Genomic DNA, 18,360 nt, shown 5'->3' with positions numbered 1-18,360 from the left:
TGAGAGAGATGAATTGGAGAAGTGGTCCAAAGCAGTGTCTCCAAGGTTGAAACAATGGGACAATTGCGGTCCGGCAGCCAATCAGGAGCGGCCACCAATACCAATACTTGCTGGCTCGAAGTCCAGTAGGAGAATTGAAGATATCAATGGACCTGCTTAGAGTATACAGCAAGGCAGCGCACAGCTCTCTCTGCCCGGCTGTCATTTCTTTAAATTCTGTGGGGCTAGCGGCTGTCGGACTCGGTCTCACTCCCCCTTGGCAACGAGCAATTCTCTCCCCTTTGGCAACGAGCAATTCACTCCCTCTTGGCAACAAGCATGTATTACCTCTTGGCAATGAGCAATTCACTCCCTGTTGGCAACAAGCATGTATTCCCCCTTGGCAACTAGCAAACCCCCCTCCCTTGGCAACAAGCAATTTCACTCCCCCTTTGCAATGAACATTTAACTCCCTCTTGGAAACAAGCACGTATTCCCCCTTGGCAACAAGCCCCCTTGGCATCGAGCATGAAGTCCCTGGCATCAAGCAAGAACCCACTAGCAATGAGCTTGTAGGTAAGTGGCACTTATGTGTCAAATATGTAATGGGCATTATGTTGTTATATAGTAGTAATGGGCATCATGATGTGTGGCACAATGTGTAATAGGCATTATGGTGTGTGGCCTTATGTGTAATTGGCATGTGGCTTTATGTGTAATGGGTATTACGGAGTTTGCTAAAATGTGTAATGGGCATTATGGTGTGTGGTCTAATGTGTAATACCATGCCCCCTTTTTGCCACGCAAGGGTACAACCTGCTTGAGTATTTGGATCTGGGACCACCCATTACCATAGCATTTCTAGATTTGCCTATGCCTGGGGCACTGCAACCGCTGCTGTAACTTCCGCCCGTCAGAGGTGTGGCGAGGATTCCCTAGAACGGCGAGCCCACTGCATATAGAGGTGAGCCTCGCCGTTTCAACCTCCCTGGAAAAACCCAGCAAGGTCGTAACGGCGAGTGCGGAGGTCAGTTGAATACTTGGTGGTGGCATCATCTGTTAGGGGATGCCAACAAAAATCTGGCCAAGGGCATCAAATTGGACAAGGCCAGCTCTGGCTGGAGTGCACACCTTAACTGAACATAATAATAGGTGCTCCCATGCTGAGACTTGTAGTGCCACACACACACACACACACACACCATACTTGCCTACTTTTGAAAATTGGTTTCAGAGAGATTAAAGTTGGTAGCAGAATTTTGCACAGCACCCCATTGAGAGGACATGTCATACTCCACTTAAAGGGCGTGTCTAGTTTCATATATGAAGAGATTGTGACCGTGGCACCTAGAAGCATCGGTGTGTACTACTACATCTGAGAGGAATGTTTTAAAATTACATATCCAAATGTAGATGAACCCCAAAGCAGTCAGTAAGAGCTACTATACTTGCTAGGCACACAGTTTGGGAACCACTGGCCTAATCTAATCCATCCTTTTGATTGCCTAACCCTAACACTCCTTCGCAGCCTGATCCTAACCTTTCACCCCTTAGCCCTAATTCCTCCCTAGTGCCTAAACCTAACCCGTGCCCCCACCCCGGTCCAACGCAACGACACCACGACACACTTGTGATTGAGATGCCGGCTGTTGGGATTGTGGCTTCAGCATCTCCTCTGTCAGGATTCTGGTGCCAGTATGGTGTTGTGGCGCCTGGTCAGGATTCCGCTGCCAGTATTTTGACAGCCAGCATCCTGATTGCCAGCATCATAACCACATCCCCAAACTGGGTCATCAAGGCACCCGAACAGTCCAGGTTTTAAGACTATCCAGTCTTAAGAACAGGTTACATGCTTAGTATCTCAATCACTTTGTTTATGCCATCTGTGCCCAAGCTTGGATATCCTTAAAACCTGCAGAGAAAAACCTTGCGTAGAAACCCTGCAGTAAACTCTAGCTTTATAGAGTAGGTGGCATGGCTTTGTACAGTCATCTCCCCCACTTAGCCACAGGATATGGGTCATAGGGTCAACAAGAATTAGGTCGATCACTAATAGCCAACAGGCCATAAATCAACAACTGAAAAGGGTATATTTTCTAAGGTTGACAGAGTCAAAAAGCCGACACAAGTAAAAGGTTGACTTTGAAAAAGTTGGAACTGAAAAAGGTTGGCATGAGTTTTTGATGTTTTTATCTTGTCTATATCGACATGTACACCATATAAGTGTGCCATGTCCCCTCGTACGCCTTGCTTCGCTATATTGTATTCTCTCTCTATGCCCACTTAAATAATAATAAAGTAGGAACAAGTTGGTTTTCAGAAAAACAAAAATCACAAAGAACTCATGTCGACTTATTCAGCGTCGAACGATTGCTGACCTTTTGACCCTGTCGGCCTTAAGCATGTCAACCCGTTTCAGGTTTTTACCATTAGTGGACGACCTAACAAGCTCATCCCTAGCCACAATGCTGCTCCTCTTTTCTGTTGAGATGTTGATGAATGACTAATGTATATACTTACAGTGACACATTATTAATGCTAAGTACAATAGTTATGTTGTCCTACGCACATTGCTTTGGTATTAAAAAATTGCATCATAGAACTCTTGCTTGCTGATTACCAGAAGAAAATGGTCCCAAAATATTGTCTTCCCTCTGGCACTGACACAAGATCCAAGAATTATGTTAAAAAGATTCTCTTGTTGATTACACTATTTTAAAGAAAGCCAAGGTCATTATTTTGCCTTTGATCTTCTCTGCAGTACCACTCTGGGCGGTCTTTAATCCTTTCTAAGTTAGACAACACTGAAGTGTTATGTTACTCAAGGGTGCAATGTCACCAATTGTTACATAAAGTACTGAAAGCTTATGACGATGTTAGGCGGAAGCGCTTCTATCACAGATATATCTGTAACCAATGCAGTGGTATCTATGCTGCTTAATATTTTTATATTTGACTCTCCACAGCTGACCTTCCCCAAAGCTAGCATCCAGGATCTTGTTACAGAGCTGTTATTCTGACCCCTTTGGAGTGAGCTAAGTGTTGTTTCAACCAGAGAATAATCTGTATTCTCTGGTAACGCACACCGAGTCATACGTCTGATCACTCAGGACAAACATTTATGTCTCTGCAAACTGCACCAGTACAATCTGGACAATTTTGACATATTTGTCTTGGCTTGTAGATGGGCGATAAAGCATGAAACACAGCTGATTTGTGGACACACTCCTAAATCATAGTTTGCAAAGACAATGATAATATTTACATATTAAAATGGGGCTAACATGAATAATAAGTCCAAGTTCAATCTAATTAAAAGGTTATTTTGTGAAACATTAGGACACACACCAGGGGCGGAATAAAGGAGGATAGGGTCCACAGGCAGAATCTATGCAGGCAACCCTCTCTCTTGTTGGTACATGCGCAGAGTGGACTCAGCTTTGTGGCTGATTGTATGTACTTCAAATGCACTGGTCTCCAGGAACATGGAACCTGCTCCATTATCCCAGTGATTACTGTACTGCGCATGTGCAGATCTCCAAGAACATGATACCTGACCTATTTACCCAATTATCACTGTACTGCGCATGTGCAGACTGGGTGTGGTATATGGTCCCGACAGTTGGGATCCCAACAGTCATTATCCCGACGTCGGGATCCCAAATTGCCGGACTCAGACAGTGGGGCAATCGCATCAAAGCCCCTTGCGGGCACGGTGGCTCGCTACAATCGCCACCTATTCTATTCTCCCTCTATGGGGGTCGTGGACCCCCACGAGGGAGAATAGCCAGTTGCCATCGGGGTTTTGACAGTCGGGATCCCGACGTCGGTGTAATGACTGTCGGGATCCCGACTGTCGGGAAACTGTCTGGCACTGTGAACTGTGAGACATAAACATATACAGGGGGGGTCACATATACAGACAACAGTATACACATGGGATACAGAGACACACACGTCACATACACGTGCAGGTCAATATAAAGAAACATATACATGTTCACATATCATCTACATATATGTCTAGCGTCCATTTGTGTCTCTGAAACACTGCCATCTGTTGCCAGCGAGTGAAACTACATCTCTTTCTCTCTCACACATGCGTGAACACAGAGGCAATCACAAGACAGCAGACTAGCTTTGGAAGCATTTGCTTCGAGCGGGCTTACTAGTACACATATACATGGACATATACATGGAGGATCACATGAAGAGACATATACATATAAAAGGTTATATACATGTATAGGGACCTATACATGAAATATCTCATACAGGACTAGATGTACAGTATCAAGCTTCAAAAAGTGATAAAATGGACAGTGATAAACAGCCAGCCAATCAGCTCCTACCTGTCATGTTATAGGCTGGGTTTTAAAAATGACAGGTAGGAACCGATTGGCTGGTTGTTTATCACTCTCCATTTTATCACTTTATGAAGCTTGATACATCTGGCCCATAGAGACGTACCCAGGAGGTGTTACATAAACATGAGGGAAAGGGATCACACAGACTGACTGACTGGGGCACATAACAACATGTTTCCCTCCCAGGGGGCAACCCATACTGCCTTATATGTAATCCAACCCTACTGCATCACTAAAGCAATGTGAAATAGTGAGCTGGATAATGAGTTTAATGTATCCTCATTCACATGGCGTAAAATTCTTCAATTTGAACTTCCCCCAAAATGGGCCACACGCATATGCACCTATGCAGAATTGCTCTCATCTGTCACTAGACACTCAGGTATAATGGGGTGGTCTAATGTAGACTGAGTACAGTAACAGCTTTCACGTAATTGCAAAAAGAACAGATGCAGGCCATTACAGGGATGCAAATAAGTAATTGCAGATTCTAACAATGATAATGATTATGGTCACAGTGCTGGCTAGTCACTTCTGATATACTCTTAATATAATTTTTACTACTTTCATTCATACATACACAAGAATGAATATTAACCCCTTCAGTGGTGTTTTTTTTTTTTTAAGGGAGCGCTCACTGGGTGAGTTTATTTGGGAGCGCTCCCTAAAAACCCCCCACCACTGTGTCTGCCGGGGCCAGGCATCGCCGCTGAGCACTACATCAGCCACTGCCCGGACCTGCCCTCGGCAACTCAGATGTGTTAGCAAAGTCACGCTACACACAACCAGGGAGAAGGTGCTGGGACCGGGAAGACAGAGCCGGGCAGCGGCTGAAGCTGAGCTCAGCGGCGCAGACAGTGGCAATACCGAGAATTTTCCGGGTTTGCCAGTCTGGCCATTGGAGCATAGCCCAGAAATTTGTTTTTCAAAGTGCTGTAACTGGTTATTTTGGTGCCCTGTGCCAGACAGGGAATTGGTGTACCCCACATACTTAAAATAACAACTGTACGCTTGAAAGACGTACACCATGAATTTAATGGCATTGTTTCATTGGGGAGGGTCGTGGTCACATAATAGTACCAATCACATTACACCACACTGCTTGCGCTCGATCACACTCGATCACACTCTAGGCACTCCCTCACCACGCAGCCTGCTATCAATCACACTGATGCACTCCCTCACCCCACGGGCCTGTGTTCTATCACACTTACGTGCTCCCTCACCTTGCAACCTCCATTCTATCACAATGATGCGCTCCCTCACCCTGTGGCCTGAGCTCTATCACACTGACACAATCCCTCACCCGCCCAGCCTGTACTCTATCACACTGACGTACTCCCTCCCTCCGCGGCCTGTGCTCTATCACACTGATGTACTCCCTCCCTCCGCGGCCTGTGCTCTATCACACTGATGTACTCCCTCACTCCGCGGCCTGTGCTCTATCACACTGACGTGCTCCCTCTCTCCGCGGCCTGGGCTCTATCACACTGATGCCCTCCCTCACTCTGCGGCCGTGCTCTATCACACTGATGCCCTCTCTCACTCCGTGGTCTGTTCTCTATCACACTGACTTACTCCCTCACGCCGTGGCCTGTGCTCTATCACACTGACGCACTCCCTCTCTCCGCGGCCTGCGCTCTATCACACTGATGCCCTCTCTCACTCCGCGGCCTGTGCTCTATCACACTGATGCACTCCCTCTCTCCGCAGCCTGCGCTCTATCACACTGATGCCCTCTCTCACTCCGCAGCCTGTGCTCTATCACACTGACGCCCTCTCTCACTCTGCGGCCTGTGTTCTATCACACTGATGTACTCCCTCTCTCCGCAGCCTGCGCTCTATCACACTGATGCCCTCTCTCACTCCGCAGCCTGTGCTCTATCACACTGACGCCCTCTCTCACTCTGCGGCCTGTGTTCTATCACACTGATGTACTCCCTCTCTCCATTGCCTGCGCTCTATCACACTGATGCCCCCTCTCTCACTCTGCGGCCTGTGCTCTATCACACTGACGCCCTCCCTCTCTCCGCGGCCTGCGCTCTATCACACTGACGCCCTCTCTCACTCCACGGCCTGTGCTCTATCACACTGACACAATCCATCACCCAACGACCTTGGGCTCTATAATACTGATGCAATCCCTCACCCTGCAGCCTGCACTGTATCACATTGACTGCTCCTCCATTTGGCCTGCGCACTATCATAATGAGGCAATGCCTCACCCTGCAGCCTATCACAATTTAGGTGGAAATTGGTAGGTTAATTGGCTTCTGACAAAAATGTGCCCATGTAGTATCGAATAGAGATTTACTTGGGCAGGGACTAATGTGAATGACTGAGATATTCTAAAGCACTGTGGAATATGTGTTTGCTATATAAATAACTGTTAATAAATAAAGTAACAATTAAAGATAGAAACTACATGCACACACTAGTTATGTTTTGTTTTATGTCGGGGCCAATTAATCTATTAGTATATTTTTGGGTTGTGGGAGAAAACCAGAGTACCTCTAGAAAACCCACGCAAGTACGTGGAAATATACAAACGCCGCACAGTTAAGGCCATGGTCCTCAGTGCTGTGACCACCCGTACTGTATCTGTGTGTACTTGGCTTTGACCTGATTAGTCACAAATGGAATTACTCAATGGCGCAATATACTGCTACAGTAAATGACCAAAGATGGACATTTTGTGACACTTACATGTTAAGTAACAATGTGACTCACACAACAGAATGTATATATAAACCTACTATAATCTCGTCTTTTCATCTCTACTTCTACAGTCTGACCCAAAGAATCCCATTACCTTGTATCTGTCCTCGGCACGTGTAATAGAATTCCTTGCAATAATCCTTGCACAATGTGGGGAGGACCAGTTGCTTGTCAAATGTGTCTCTTCTCTCAGGTGGGTGAAAGAGATTCTGAGCATATGGTGAACAGTAGGCGCATCTGATTTCATCCAGGATTTTTGCACACTCTGTGTTGTTGGGAACTGAGAATATCTGCAAGTCACAAATCATAGAATAATAAACATGAGCTTCACCTCATGGCGCATACATACAGTATAAAACACAGACACTAGAACAATAAACATTTTGGATGCACATTTTTTTATTTGCTTGACATAGCCACCGAACAGCTATGATTACTGTATATTGTATTCTTAAAATTCCTGATTCTGCTATGTATGCAAATGCATTCGCAGCTGCAAATTGTGAAGCAAAAATATGCAGATGTCGCTACTGCCTAGATTTGTACTGAGATACCCACAGGCAGAATGTACAAATCCCAGCGGCTATGTACAAAGACGCAGCATCCATCACTGATCATCTCAATAAGAAAGTTCTGAGTAGCTGTATTATGGTGCAGCAGCGCCACAAGGAGTAAGACGCTACAGCAGCTATTGCCTCCGCACATGTGATTGCAGTTGCAGACGGAGACACACTACGATAATGGTTACAGTACGCAGACTTTTTTGCCGCCACTGGCCTTTTTGAATAAATCCTCTCTGCTACTGCCATCACAAGACCATCACAGCACTTTGGGCCTGATTCAGATTTGATGGCGGTTGTTTGAATTTGCAATCCATTTGATTACTGAATGACTAGGCTTGCATCTGGATTGTAGCACACATACACAATACAATACACAAGTCAAAATTGCACCATAAATAGTGAAAATATCTCATCGCAATCTCCTCGCAATTTGACATACAGGAAGTCGGCTTTTTGGGGATGGTAGCCTGCCATTTTCTGGAACTGTCTGCAGGAATGCTCAGGCACTTCAAGAGAGGGTGTGTGATGTCCTTGATCAGCCTGTCTCTGCCGCACAGTTGTGGAAGGGTCAGACTCACTTACATTTGCACAGACTGGGAAAATCATTCGATGGTGATTGAGGCTAACCCCAAGCAGTCCTCTGCAAATTTTCCAGATGGGCAATCGGGTCTGAATCAGGCCCTTAGGCTGCTCAACTGCGAAAAATCTGGGTTTGCGTACAACTTTGAATCAGACCATTTGTTTGTTCTAGGCTCACACACTGTATCGGAGTAAGGGTCTCTGGATTTCTATTAGGCATTCAACTTCTAATGTCAAAAAGGATTAGAAAAAAAAAAACTTTATGCAGGTGGGTGAAGTATGCATGCTTTACATTACAACGTTTGATCGTATTCCTGAAATTCCTACTGTGGAATTTTCCCACTAGGGGTTTCCGTTTGACATACGGGCAGTTTTTTTCTTTTAATCTTTTTTAGAAAAAAAAAGAAAACTTTTCAAACATGTAGTAGTAGTTTTTCTCTTTTCATACTTTTAGAGTAATTCAATACTTAGCGGCCTTTTTTTACCAATAAGTGAAAAAACTGCTTGGGTACTTATGTAGTAACTGGGCTGCCGATTTTTTGATTGTATGCCTTAAGTTAAGGCATACAATCAGATGCGATGCGATATCGCATCGCATCGCATCGCATCCGATATCGGATGCGATGACCCGATTTTTCCATAGGAATCAATGTTAAAATGATTCCTATGGAAAAATGGGTCCTTTTCATACCCCTACTATCCAAGTGGGCATGGAGTTGGATATAAACCTGTGGCGAGCGTAGCGAGCCACCGAGCCCGAAGCGTGGCGAGCGAAGCGAGCCCCGCGAGGGGACGGTATTCGTCCCCTCGCGGGGCTCGCTTCGCTCGCCACGCTTCGGGCTCGGTGGCTCGCTACGCTCGCCACAGGTTTATATCCAACTCCATGCCCACTTGGATAGTAGGGGTATGAAAAGGACCCATTTTTCCCATTGAATTCCATGTTAAAATGGACTCAGTCCATTTTAACATTGATTCCTATGGAAAAATCGGGTCATCGCATCGCATCGCATCGCATCGAATCGCATGGTCGCATGCGATGCGATCTCCCGATCCGACCCGATTTAGAAATCGGCAGCCCAGTTACTACATAAGTACCACTGCTTGTGAGTGAACTCGATGTGAATAATAAAACTTGTTATAGAAGATAAACGGGGGGGTCCAGCCAATCAACTCCCAATTGTCATTTTTCATAAACATGACTGATAAGGTGCCCATACACTAGTGCAATTTAGCCACTTTTCAAATAGGGCACTGATTCAAATGGATTGGCCCAATAAATCAGATTAAGGGGGTTATTCAATCTACCACAACCATTCCCGACAGGGGAAATAGCGGCGGGGCCCTATTCAATGCTGTCTTCCACATCGGACACGTTCTGCCCGTTTCTCGTGGCCATACCCCCTTTTCGAAGCTCGGCGAGTGGGACATCACCTGCCGAGCCGAGAACGGGACCAGGTCACGGCTGTCAGGCTAGATTAAACACCCCCCATAAAGTGTCAGATTGCATGTGTTATTGCTCTGATTCAGATCCTGTGCACATTGGACCATCGGAGATTGTAAGGGCTGCACTAAGGATATGTCAGGGGGGATCTTATGTTAAGGGGGATCCTATGTGACTATTCCACACTCAGAGAAGTCGTATAGTGTATGGGCACCTTTAGAAGAAAAATAAACTGTCATACACAACAATTATTTATTATTCACAATGAGTTTTATCACTTGAGGCAATTGAGCCCCTTAGTTCTGGTTTGGAAGCACCAAATAAAATGCTTAATTTGCACACTGACTTTCTTAATTTATCCATAATAAAATGAGAAAATATGGAATATGTTTATGGTGTATGCTGTTCATTGGACACAGAAAACGTCTCATCCACTGCTGACAATAGGCCATTAGATATGGAACGAATGAACTTAATAGAAATCACACTTGGGTCTTTGAGTCTGTTTTTATATTGAATAACTGAGTCTTAAACACAGGATGCATTCATTTGTATAATATGAATGAATTGGTAAAAGAAAATAGCCAGCCTGACCTGCGCCATCAGTAGTAAATTCATGTACTGAAAAGAAAATATAATTGGAAGAGATATATCAGTTCTTGGCTAAATGTAATTCCTTCTATTGAGCTGTCAAAGGAAATTATAAATGAATGTTGCGGGCACATAAATAAAAATCTTTATAGATGTGAGATGTGGAATAGGGTTCCATAAATTGTCAAAATTCAGCTACAGGATTCTTTTTTTTTGTGTGTCTCTTGTCGTTCCAAAACAGCAGGAGTCCCACATCTTGTTCTGTGTGAGGTCTGTGGTGGAATTACCTTTCTGTAAGATTGATAGAGCCATCATTCCAGGTTTGGTTTCAATAAACTAATAATCTCTGTGAAGTCAATTATAACGCCTTAGGGCCCTACTTAACACATGAATTGCTGGACAGGCATGTGAGACATGCAATACTCCTTTGGGACATGGAAAGAACTATCTTTTTCATCAGTTTTCTTTTTCATTATCAATCTCAAAAGACGAAGGACCCACTATGAAGTCAATGTTGTTAATGAACATAACTGAGAAAGCCATAGGGGCACATATAAGTATACTGCAAAGTCTTTTTTTCCCAGAATGCTCCATTTTTTTATTTTACGTTTTTTTTTTTAAGAGAAAACTGTGCCGGTATTGTATTTTGTTCTCAGCGGAAATATCCTTGTGCCTTAAACAGATTCTTCATTTGATGCATTGCTGCTTAATTATAGAATTTTTCATTTGCACTGTGACTGTTATAGCACCTTGTTGACATATACACTAAGGGAATGATACAAAGTTGAATGTAAGTTGGCCGTAATTGCTCTGTATTGTGTGCAATCAATATGCAATGTTGATGTATGTTTGGGAGCGCACAGAACGCTTGGTTTGATACCAATCATCATCATCATCATGATCAGTGAGTGTTCCCTTGCACCAGCCTTATATTAGATGCAAAAGTTGCTCCTGAAAATAAAATAGGATATACATAGTATAGTATAGACAGCAGAATCATCAGTCACATATATTTGTCATCCACCCCACTAAAGTTGCTGCCTAGTCAATGATGTATCAAGCAGCAAAAATAGAGTCTAAGTAGACCAGTGAAGAAATTGCCTATAGCATCCAGGGGCGGATTGGCCCGCCAGGAAACCCAAAACTCATTAAAAAAGGGCCGGACGTGCTCCCACTGAGCTGGCTGCCCAAATCCAAAATGGCCACAGGAGGGCTGCTGGGCATGCACAGCACCTCCCATGGGCCTTCAAATGCGGCGGCAGTGGGCTGCCAGCTCCCGTTCCCTCTCCGTCCGGCTGGAGAAGCTCCGCCCCCCTCCGCTCGGCATCTGGTCTGAAAGCAGCAGCAGAAAGCAGCAGGTGAGGGGAGAGCACTCAATACACCACCCCACCCCCTGCATTACATACACCATGAGCCCCCCCCCCGCATTACATACACCACAAGGCCCCCCCCCCCCATTAAATACACTGGTGACCCCCCCCCCCCTGCCTGCTGCAAGATTTTTCCCGGGCTGGATTCTAGTCCAATCCGCCCCTGATAGCATCCAATCAGCTCTGACGTAGCATTTTTTCAATTTTTAAAAAAAAACATGATGAGTGATTACTATGGGCAAACTTCTCCACTTGTCCAATTCTCCACACTTTTCACTATTTTACACATCCATCCCCAAGTGAGGCAGCCATCAGTTATAATGGACAGAGTGGATAATACATGGAGATGCAATTCAGAATACAAATAACAGTATATGAGATATAGAATAACAAAGATACATACATAATACCAGACTCTACTGGAATCATGAATATCATGAATACCATGTGTAAACTACTTGGTTCAGGTGTATTAACAAACTAAAGGGGTCTATTTACAAAGCCTTGCAGGGAGATAAAGTGGACAGAGACATAGTAGCAGCTAATCAGCTCCTAAGTGTCATGTTACAGATTGTGTTAAAAAATGACAGTTATGAGTTGCTGGGTTGGAACTTTATCTTTTTCTTTGCAAGGCTTAGTAAATAGATCCTTATGTTCTTTATGGAACTACTTTGTAGAATCAGGCCTGGCAAACCTGTGGCTCTCTAGCTGTTACACTACAACTACCAGTATGCTTTACCAGCGGACTGGTGGGAAGATATGCTGGCATTTGTAGTTTCACAACAGCTCCAGAGACACAGGTTGGTCTGGTCTGTAAAATCACATGACAATGGAAATGTTATTTAATAAATTGTCAATTTTCCGGAATAATCATTCACACGTGAGGTTTTTTTTCCACCTCTTTCCACAGACAGAAATCCTGTCCTGTTGGGGGTTCTAGAGAGCTGGAGCTGAAAACTACTGATATAAGGTAATTATTGTGAACAATGACCCTGAATTATATTATTAAAGAGTTCAATTTCAATTTTAAGCCAGTGTGTAAATACATGCTGGTACCCTGGTGGTTGTTACAAAAGACCCTAGGTGACATTGTCTATTTAGTCAGATGAGTCAGACAAAAGCTTTTGACTCTAAAGAGCTAAATAAAACAAATGTTTGTACGAGGACACACTTAAGAACCATATTCACACCACATCTTGGCAGCCTTGGCTGTGAATTCTTCATGCGATGCAAAGCTAGGCCTTGATTGGGTCATCAGTGCTACGAATCAAAGTTTTGATCAAATATTCATCTCATTATTGCTTCAGCGAAAACCTACTGTACATTCTGTCTATTTCACCTAGTTAAGAGCTGTTAACAAAAGCAGGACCATTTTTATGTATAGGCAGCCTGGTCCGCCGTCCAGAGCTCCGGCAGCCAGATAGCGAATGGTTTTCAGCATGCTGATTGGTGCATGGCTGGGACTATTCACCAATCAGAGTGCTGACATCCAGTCACTGTATGGAAGCATGTGAGCAGCTAACGCAAGACTGCAGAAGGGCATTCCATGATTGTTTTTTAATTGGCTCCCGTGAATGGGTGGGTAGGGGTCCAAGAGCATTGCTTTGCCCATTGCGTACAATGCTGTTAAGACGACCCTGAGCACAAGAATACATAAGCAAAAGGCAAGACACTTGGCATAGCCAATGGTGAGTAAACACGGTGCAGCTAATTCTTATTTATGTGATTTATGCTGTTAGAATACAATTGGGTTCAATCACCTTTTTTTCGGTCTATATATCAATTATATATTTTATTGGCTAAAGTGAAATAAATCCTAAAGGGCTATTTCTTATTGTAAGTACAGCTCCTGGTCACTAGGAGAATAATGGACACAGTGACACTTAAACCTGAAGTTCTCACTCATCTAGTATAAGAGAAGGTGCCTAGCCCAAGTTCTCCCAGAAAAGGCCGGAACATTTGGACAGAGCACGGGGACTGAGCGAGAATGATGTTCTCCAGTTTCACCCATTAGAGAACCAACTAACAAGCACAATGGTGTTGTTATTCTTTTGCCATAAGCAACAAGACTCTGTGTGTGGGCAGCAGTTTAGTGGGGAGGAGGAGAAGTCGACCCCTTTTTGTCCTATTGATTTTGTTCTATTTGCATGACTTGAGCAAATTAAATGATGCAATATGGCTTTTTGTTACAAAACAAAAGTGAAAGATACCACCCAGACACATATGTTGATTCGAAGAAGCTGTTTACATGAGAATAGAATGAAATCCACCGTGAACTAAGCATAAAAATTCGATTCAGCAATGGCCATTTTTCTTTACTGTGCTTGGGCCAGAAAGGCTGAAACACAAGTTTTCCAAGAGACTCCTAGGACTTGACAACAACGCACTTGCCACTGAGGAATTCGTAATTAAACTAAAACCAGAGGAACGGAAAAAAAGGGACACCTGATGGTTTATTTCACGTGCACTGATTGTTAATGATATGATTCATTAAGAGCCGTACAGATAAATGCACAATACAAAGGACACATTTAGCACATTCGCCATTCACCAAGGCCTGTCCTCTATTGTCCTGTCACTACTCTAAACAGCTCCAGGCTTCAAAATGATTCCGGCACCTGACAAGGGCATCTCATCATTCCAAGGAACATGACTAAGACCAAGCCAGTTATTAATCCAATATAGCAACCAAACCAAATCCCTGACAGCCAGCAACCAGCTCGTAATTTTTATGCCGTTGAAAGATTGGTAAGACCAGCCTACCCCCACTAGCCTTTGACACTCCCCGACCTTATTAGGGCTTGCTATAGAATAATGACTCATTGACACACCGACAGAGTAATTCCAGGTTTAACATATGGCATGTTTCAATTATTTGTTTTTGTTTCTACCCCATGACTCTGGACAATAAACAACATACATTCTTATACACAGTACTAACGGTAATAGGTCTACATAATGTCCCAGCATCTGATGTGCATTGGAGCTTCCAGCACATAGCTCTATAAGATCACTAACTAGCTGCTGTAAGGTCAGGTATAGGTAGCACGTGACTCTCCAGCTGTTGTCCAAATCAAACCACAGCCTTGCTCTACTGCACACTATAGTATACCACTAGGAGTAGCCACACACTCTGTTTGCTTACCTTGGATATTTGGGTACAGGCAGTGGGTACAGGCAGTGTTTTTCATCCACTGTGCCGTGGCACACCAGTGTGCCTTGAGCTGTTCTCAAATGTGCCCCCAGATCTAGAGATTCCCCCAGATCTAGAGATTCCCAACCCAGTTTACAGCCGCCACCAGTTCAACTGCTATTTACTGGTCTCTTCTTTTTAAAGGGCCAATGTATTTTATTTTTGTTGCCTGTGGGGACCAGTGTAATTGTTTTTTTATATGGGGGCCAATAGGTTTTGTTTTTTTCCTGTGGGGGCCAATGTGTTTTTCCCTGTGGGGATCTCATGGTGTGCCTTGGCAATTTTAAAATCTTATTTAGTGTGCCGCAAGGTAAAAAGGTTGAAAATCAATGGGTTAAGGTGTAATACTCTGCACTGAATAACCTCACAAGATCCTTTTTAACCTCCAGTGGTTTAATAGTTTTAGCATCTTCTTACTAAAACCTCTGCCATTTACTAGACTATTGGTCACCTACAGTCATTAACATATAAAATCTAAGTTAAAACAGGCAACCAAATGGATACTTGTTGAAAATGAAGCGATTTCAGACATCAGTCGCACTAGTTTGCTGACCAATTCTTCACTCATTACATGTCCTCAGACAGCCAAGATGTTGCAATCTTAACTGAAAGTGAAGGAAGGTTATAAAGGTGTCAAGATAAACATTTTCTCCAGCAAATTTTTTTTTTCTACTTTAAAATCTGGCATTTGGTGAGATCTTTTCTGTGTGGTCTGTAACATGAGGTTTGTTTGTAAGGATGTCTCTGTCCATGGTGGGGCTAAGATGGATCTGAGGTACAACGTCTGAGCATCTGAGGTAATCACCGTAGCAACAGCAACAAAACTCCAAGTAATCATGCACATTATACAGTGATGCCCAGTGCTGGTAACTCCACTTCTCGGAAGCTGACTGTATACGCTTTATCTCAGTAACAGGTCTTATATGGATCTAATGTGCCATGGAATCTTTTCGGGATGTAAAAACCATGAGGGTAACAAACAGATTAAACAGAAAGACAGTTTATACATAGTCCTGGGGGTAATCTATTACCGTTAACATAGCCTGATGTTTCACCATCTAATAATTAAAGGTTAATCAGGATACTGTATACAAACATACAGTAAAAAAACACGTGCCTACACTTTATTCTACATCAAACATATCTTATGTTACATACATACACCTTACCTATATGCCTACACAGATCTTTATTTATGCGCAGGAAAACAACTTGTGTATATACATAGCATATATTTAACTCCAACATATGTACTGTATACTTACCATAAATAAACACACGCATGCATCCTTTCCTTCAGACTTTATAAACACCATTAAAAAGGTACACAGATGGTAACACAAACATGATAGACATGTGTATACAAACTTACACATACCGACTCACTATTAACCCCTTGCACCCTTGCTTCCTGTGCATTGACATTACACTTGCAGCATAAAAGACCCAGGTGTCTCATCACACAGGACCCCCGCAGCTACACAGCACACTTTGTTATGTGAAGGCTGTAACTGCTGTGTTCAATTGCACTTTTTACATAAGAAGCACAAGCCAAACTCTGTTCACATGAAGCTTTCTGCTCATACCTTATAAATACAATGAATACTATTTCTACTGAAAGGTATATTGGCGTCCCAGCCAATGTGATGGAGACCGGGTTATATTCATTTAATCAGGTGCTGCTAAATGAATTAACTCCCAGTGTTATCTATCAGTTTATAGATATCTATCTATCTATCTATCTATCTATCTATCTATCTATCTATCTATATATATATATATATATATATATTTATTCATAGATAGACAGACAGATAGACAAACTGTACACATGTTTATTAACAGTTACTGATATACTGTATGTAAGGGCCATTGTAGCTTGGGATAACTTTTGAAGCATGTTAGAATGAAGTATTGGATGCTTATCAAATTCCATGCCTGCCTGCTTCCCTCACATGTGATGATCTGGAGCCTCTTAGTGTCAAGAGCTGTTAGCACAGATGGTGAAGTTCTGAAAGCATAGAACAGATACAGACTTACAACTATGTAGGCTACCTGTGACTCTGTAGCCGTTGTAGACTGCACTGGCTGCTAGGGTACCACAGCCGCCAAGCATGATGTGCAAATATATAACAGGCAAGGTATGATGGGGTTTGTAGTTCATCAACAGATGAAGACTAATATGATCCATAAGTATCCTACAGCAACTACACCGTAACTAGTAATATGCATCAACTACTAGACAAACTACTATGTCCAGGGTTCTGCACATGCTGAATCCCGGATGACGAGGATGCATGTATTTCTCAGCTATAACACACGTGGATAGGCACAATACAGGCACATGGCAATAGTAGCTTATTTCTGGAGTGGTGTGATCGCCTCTTGTGTACATAACAGCTACAGCAGGCTAGAGAAATACTACATGACAATATATATATATATATATATATATATATATATATATATATATATATATACATATATACACACACACACACACACACACACACACACGATTGCACACTGTACTCAGCGATTAGCATGTGTTGTGCAATGATCGCTGCCACTTCTGCGCACAGAAATGCGCTTTAAACACCTGCAGACAGAGCGCGCACAGACGCCAAGCCCCCAGTAGGGAACACGTGTGTGCCCCACTCAGTGTTCTGCAAGCTACGGTACCAGCCTCCACTCATCCATGCACAGGGACTTACCCTGGGGTCTAGCTGCCATCCTGGGCTCTCGGGCTTAGAACAGCAGGAGATTCGGGGGTACAGCCCTCTGCACCCATCCCCAGCTCCCCCCAGATCCAGGCTCTGTAACTTTCTATGCCTTTTCTTCACGCGTTTTGGGGGGTTTCCATTTAAGCACCTTCTCCTCCTAGTTCCTAATTCACCTTTCTCTCCATACTTGGCTTCACATTCAATGATCAGCAGCAGAGCGGTCCCCCAAATCAGCATCCACTGAACTATCATCATCTTCTTCATTGTTACCCCCCCTTCGCAGTCCTCCAGCAACAAGTGTTCTCTCCTACAGTATGTCCAAACTTCCCGGGATGCTGCTGGGACGTTAAGTAAGTAGCTAGGATTGCAGTGCAGAGTAGATGGGGACTGGTGATGGCACAGGTGAGCTTGGGCTGTTGCAGCTAGCTGTCATGTGCTGGGAGGTATACGGCTCTGCGCTGCTGCTGGACGGGATCCCAGTACACTGCAATGCTCTGCCTCCTCTCTGGCTGTGGATGTTGCTTGCTGCTGCTGTCGGTCACTGCTGCCTGTGCTGCTGCTCTCGCATCTCCTCCGCAGGGCTCTCATGTTTCGCTCCTCTTTTTGCTTCTTTTTAAGTGGAGCGCCCCCTGACGTCACTGCCCCCTGCATAATGCCATGCCTGCACCAGAGTGGGGCTGGGATGTGTATACTGTACATAGCAGCCGGTGGGCTGAGCGTGACATTTCAGTGTGCACACATGCTAGTGGACTGACTGTGTGGTACATTGCCACATGTTCAGGTGATGATGTGTGTTGAACTGGATTGCACAGCTCATGTGGTTTTATAACTTTTTA

The 18,360-nt window shown here is 43.9% G+C and overlaps 1 protein-coding gene across 1 annotated transcript in view; it reads right to left on the bottom strand.

Annotated features, from left to right (window-relative positions):
* HHIP (hedgehog interacting protein) overlaps positions 1 to 18,110 on the bottom strand; it is a 120,466-nt gene extending 102,356 nt beyond the window's left edge. Inside the window, exons 1-2 of the mRNA XM_083171096.1 lie at positions 17,516 to 18,110; positions 7,159 to 7,354 (exon numbers count right to left, since the gene is read on the bottom strand). Coding sequence (XP_083027222.1) covers positions 7,159 to 7,354; positions 17,516 to 17,788 — 469 coding nt within the window. The 5' untranslated portion in view covers positions 17,789 to 18,110. The remainder of the gene's footprint in view (positions 1 to 7,158; positions 7,355 to 17,515) is intronic.
* Positions 18,111 to 18,360: the final 250 nt, after the last annotated feature.

Source organism: Crinia signifera, chromosome 1 (genome assembly GCF_055691185.1).
Source record: "Crinia signifera chromosome 1, ASM5569118v1, whole genome shotgun sequence".
In the NCBI taxonomy this organism is placed as follows: domain Eukaryota; kingdom Metazoa; phylum Chordata; class Amphibia; order Anura; family Myobatrachidae; genus Crinia; species Crinia signifera.
This window is presented reverse-complemented; position numbering and strand designations above follow the sequence as displayed.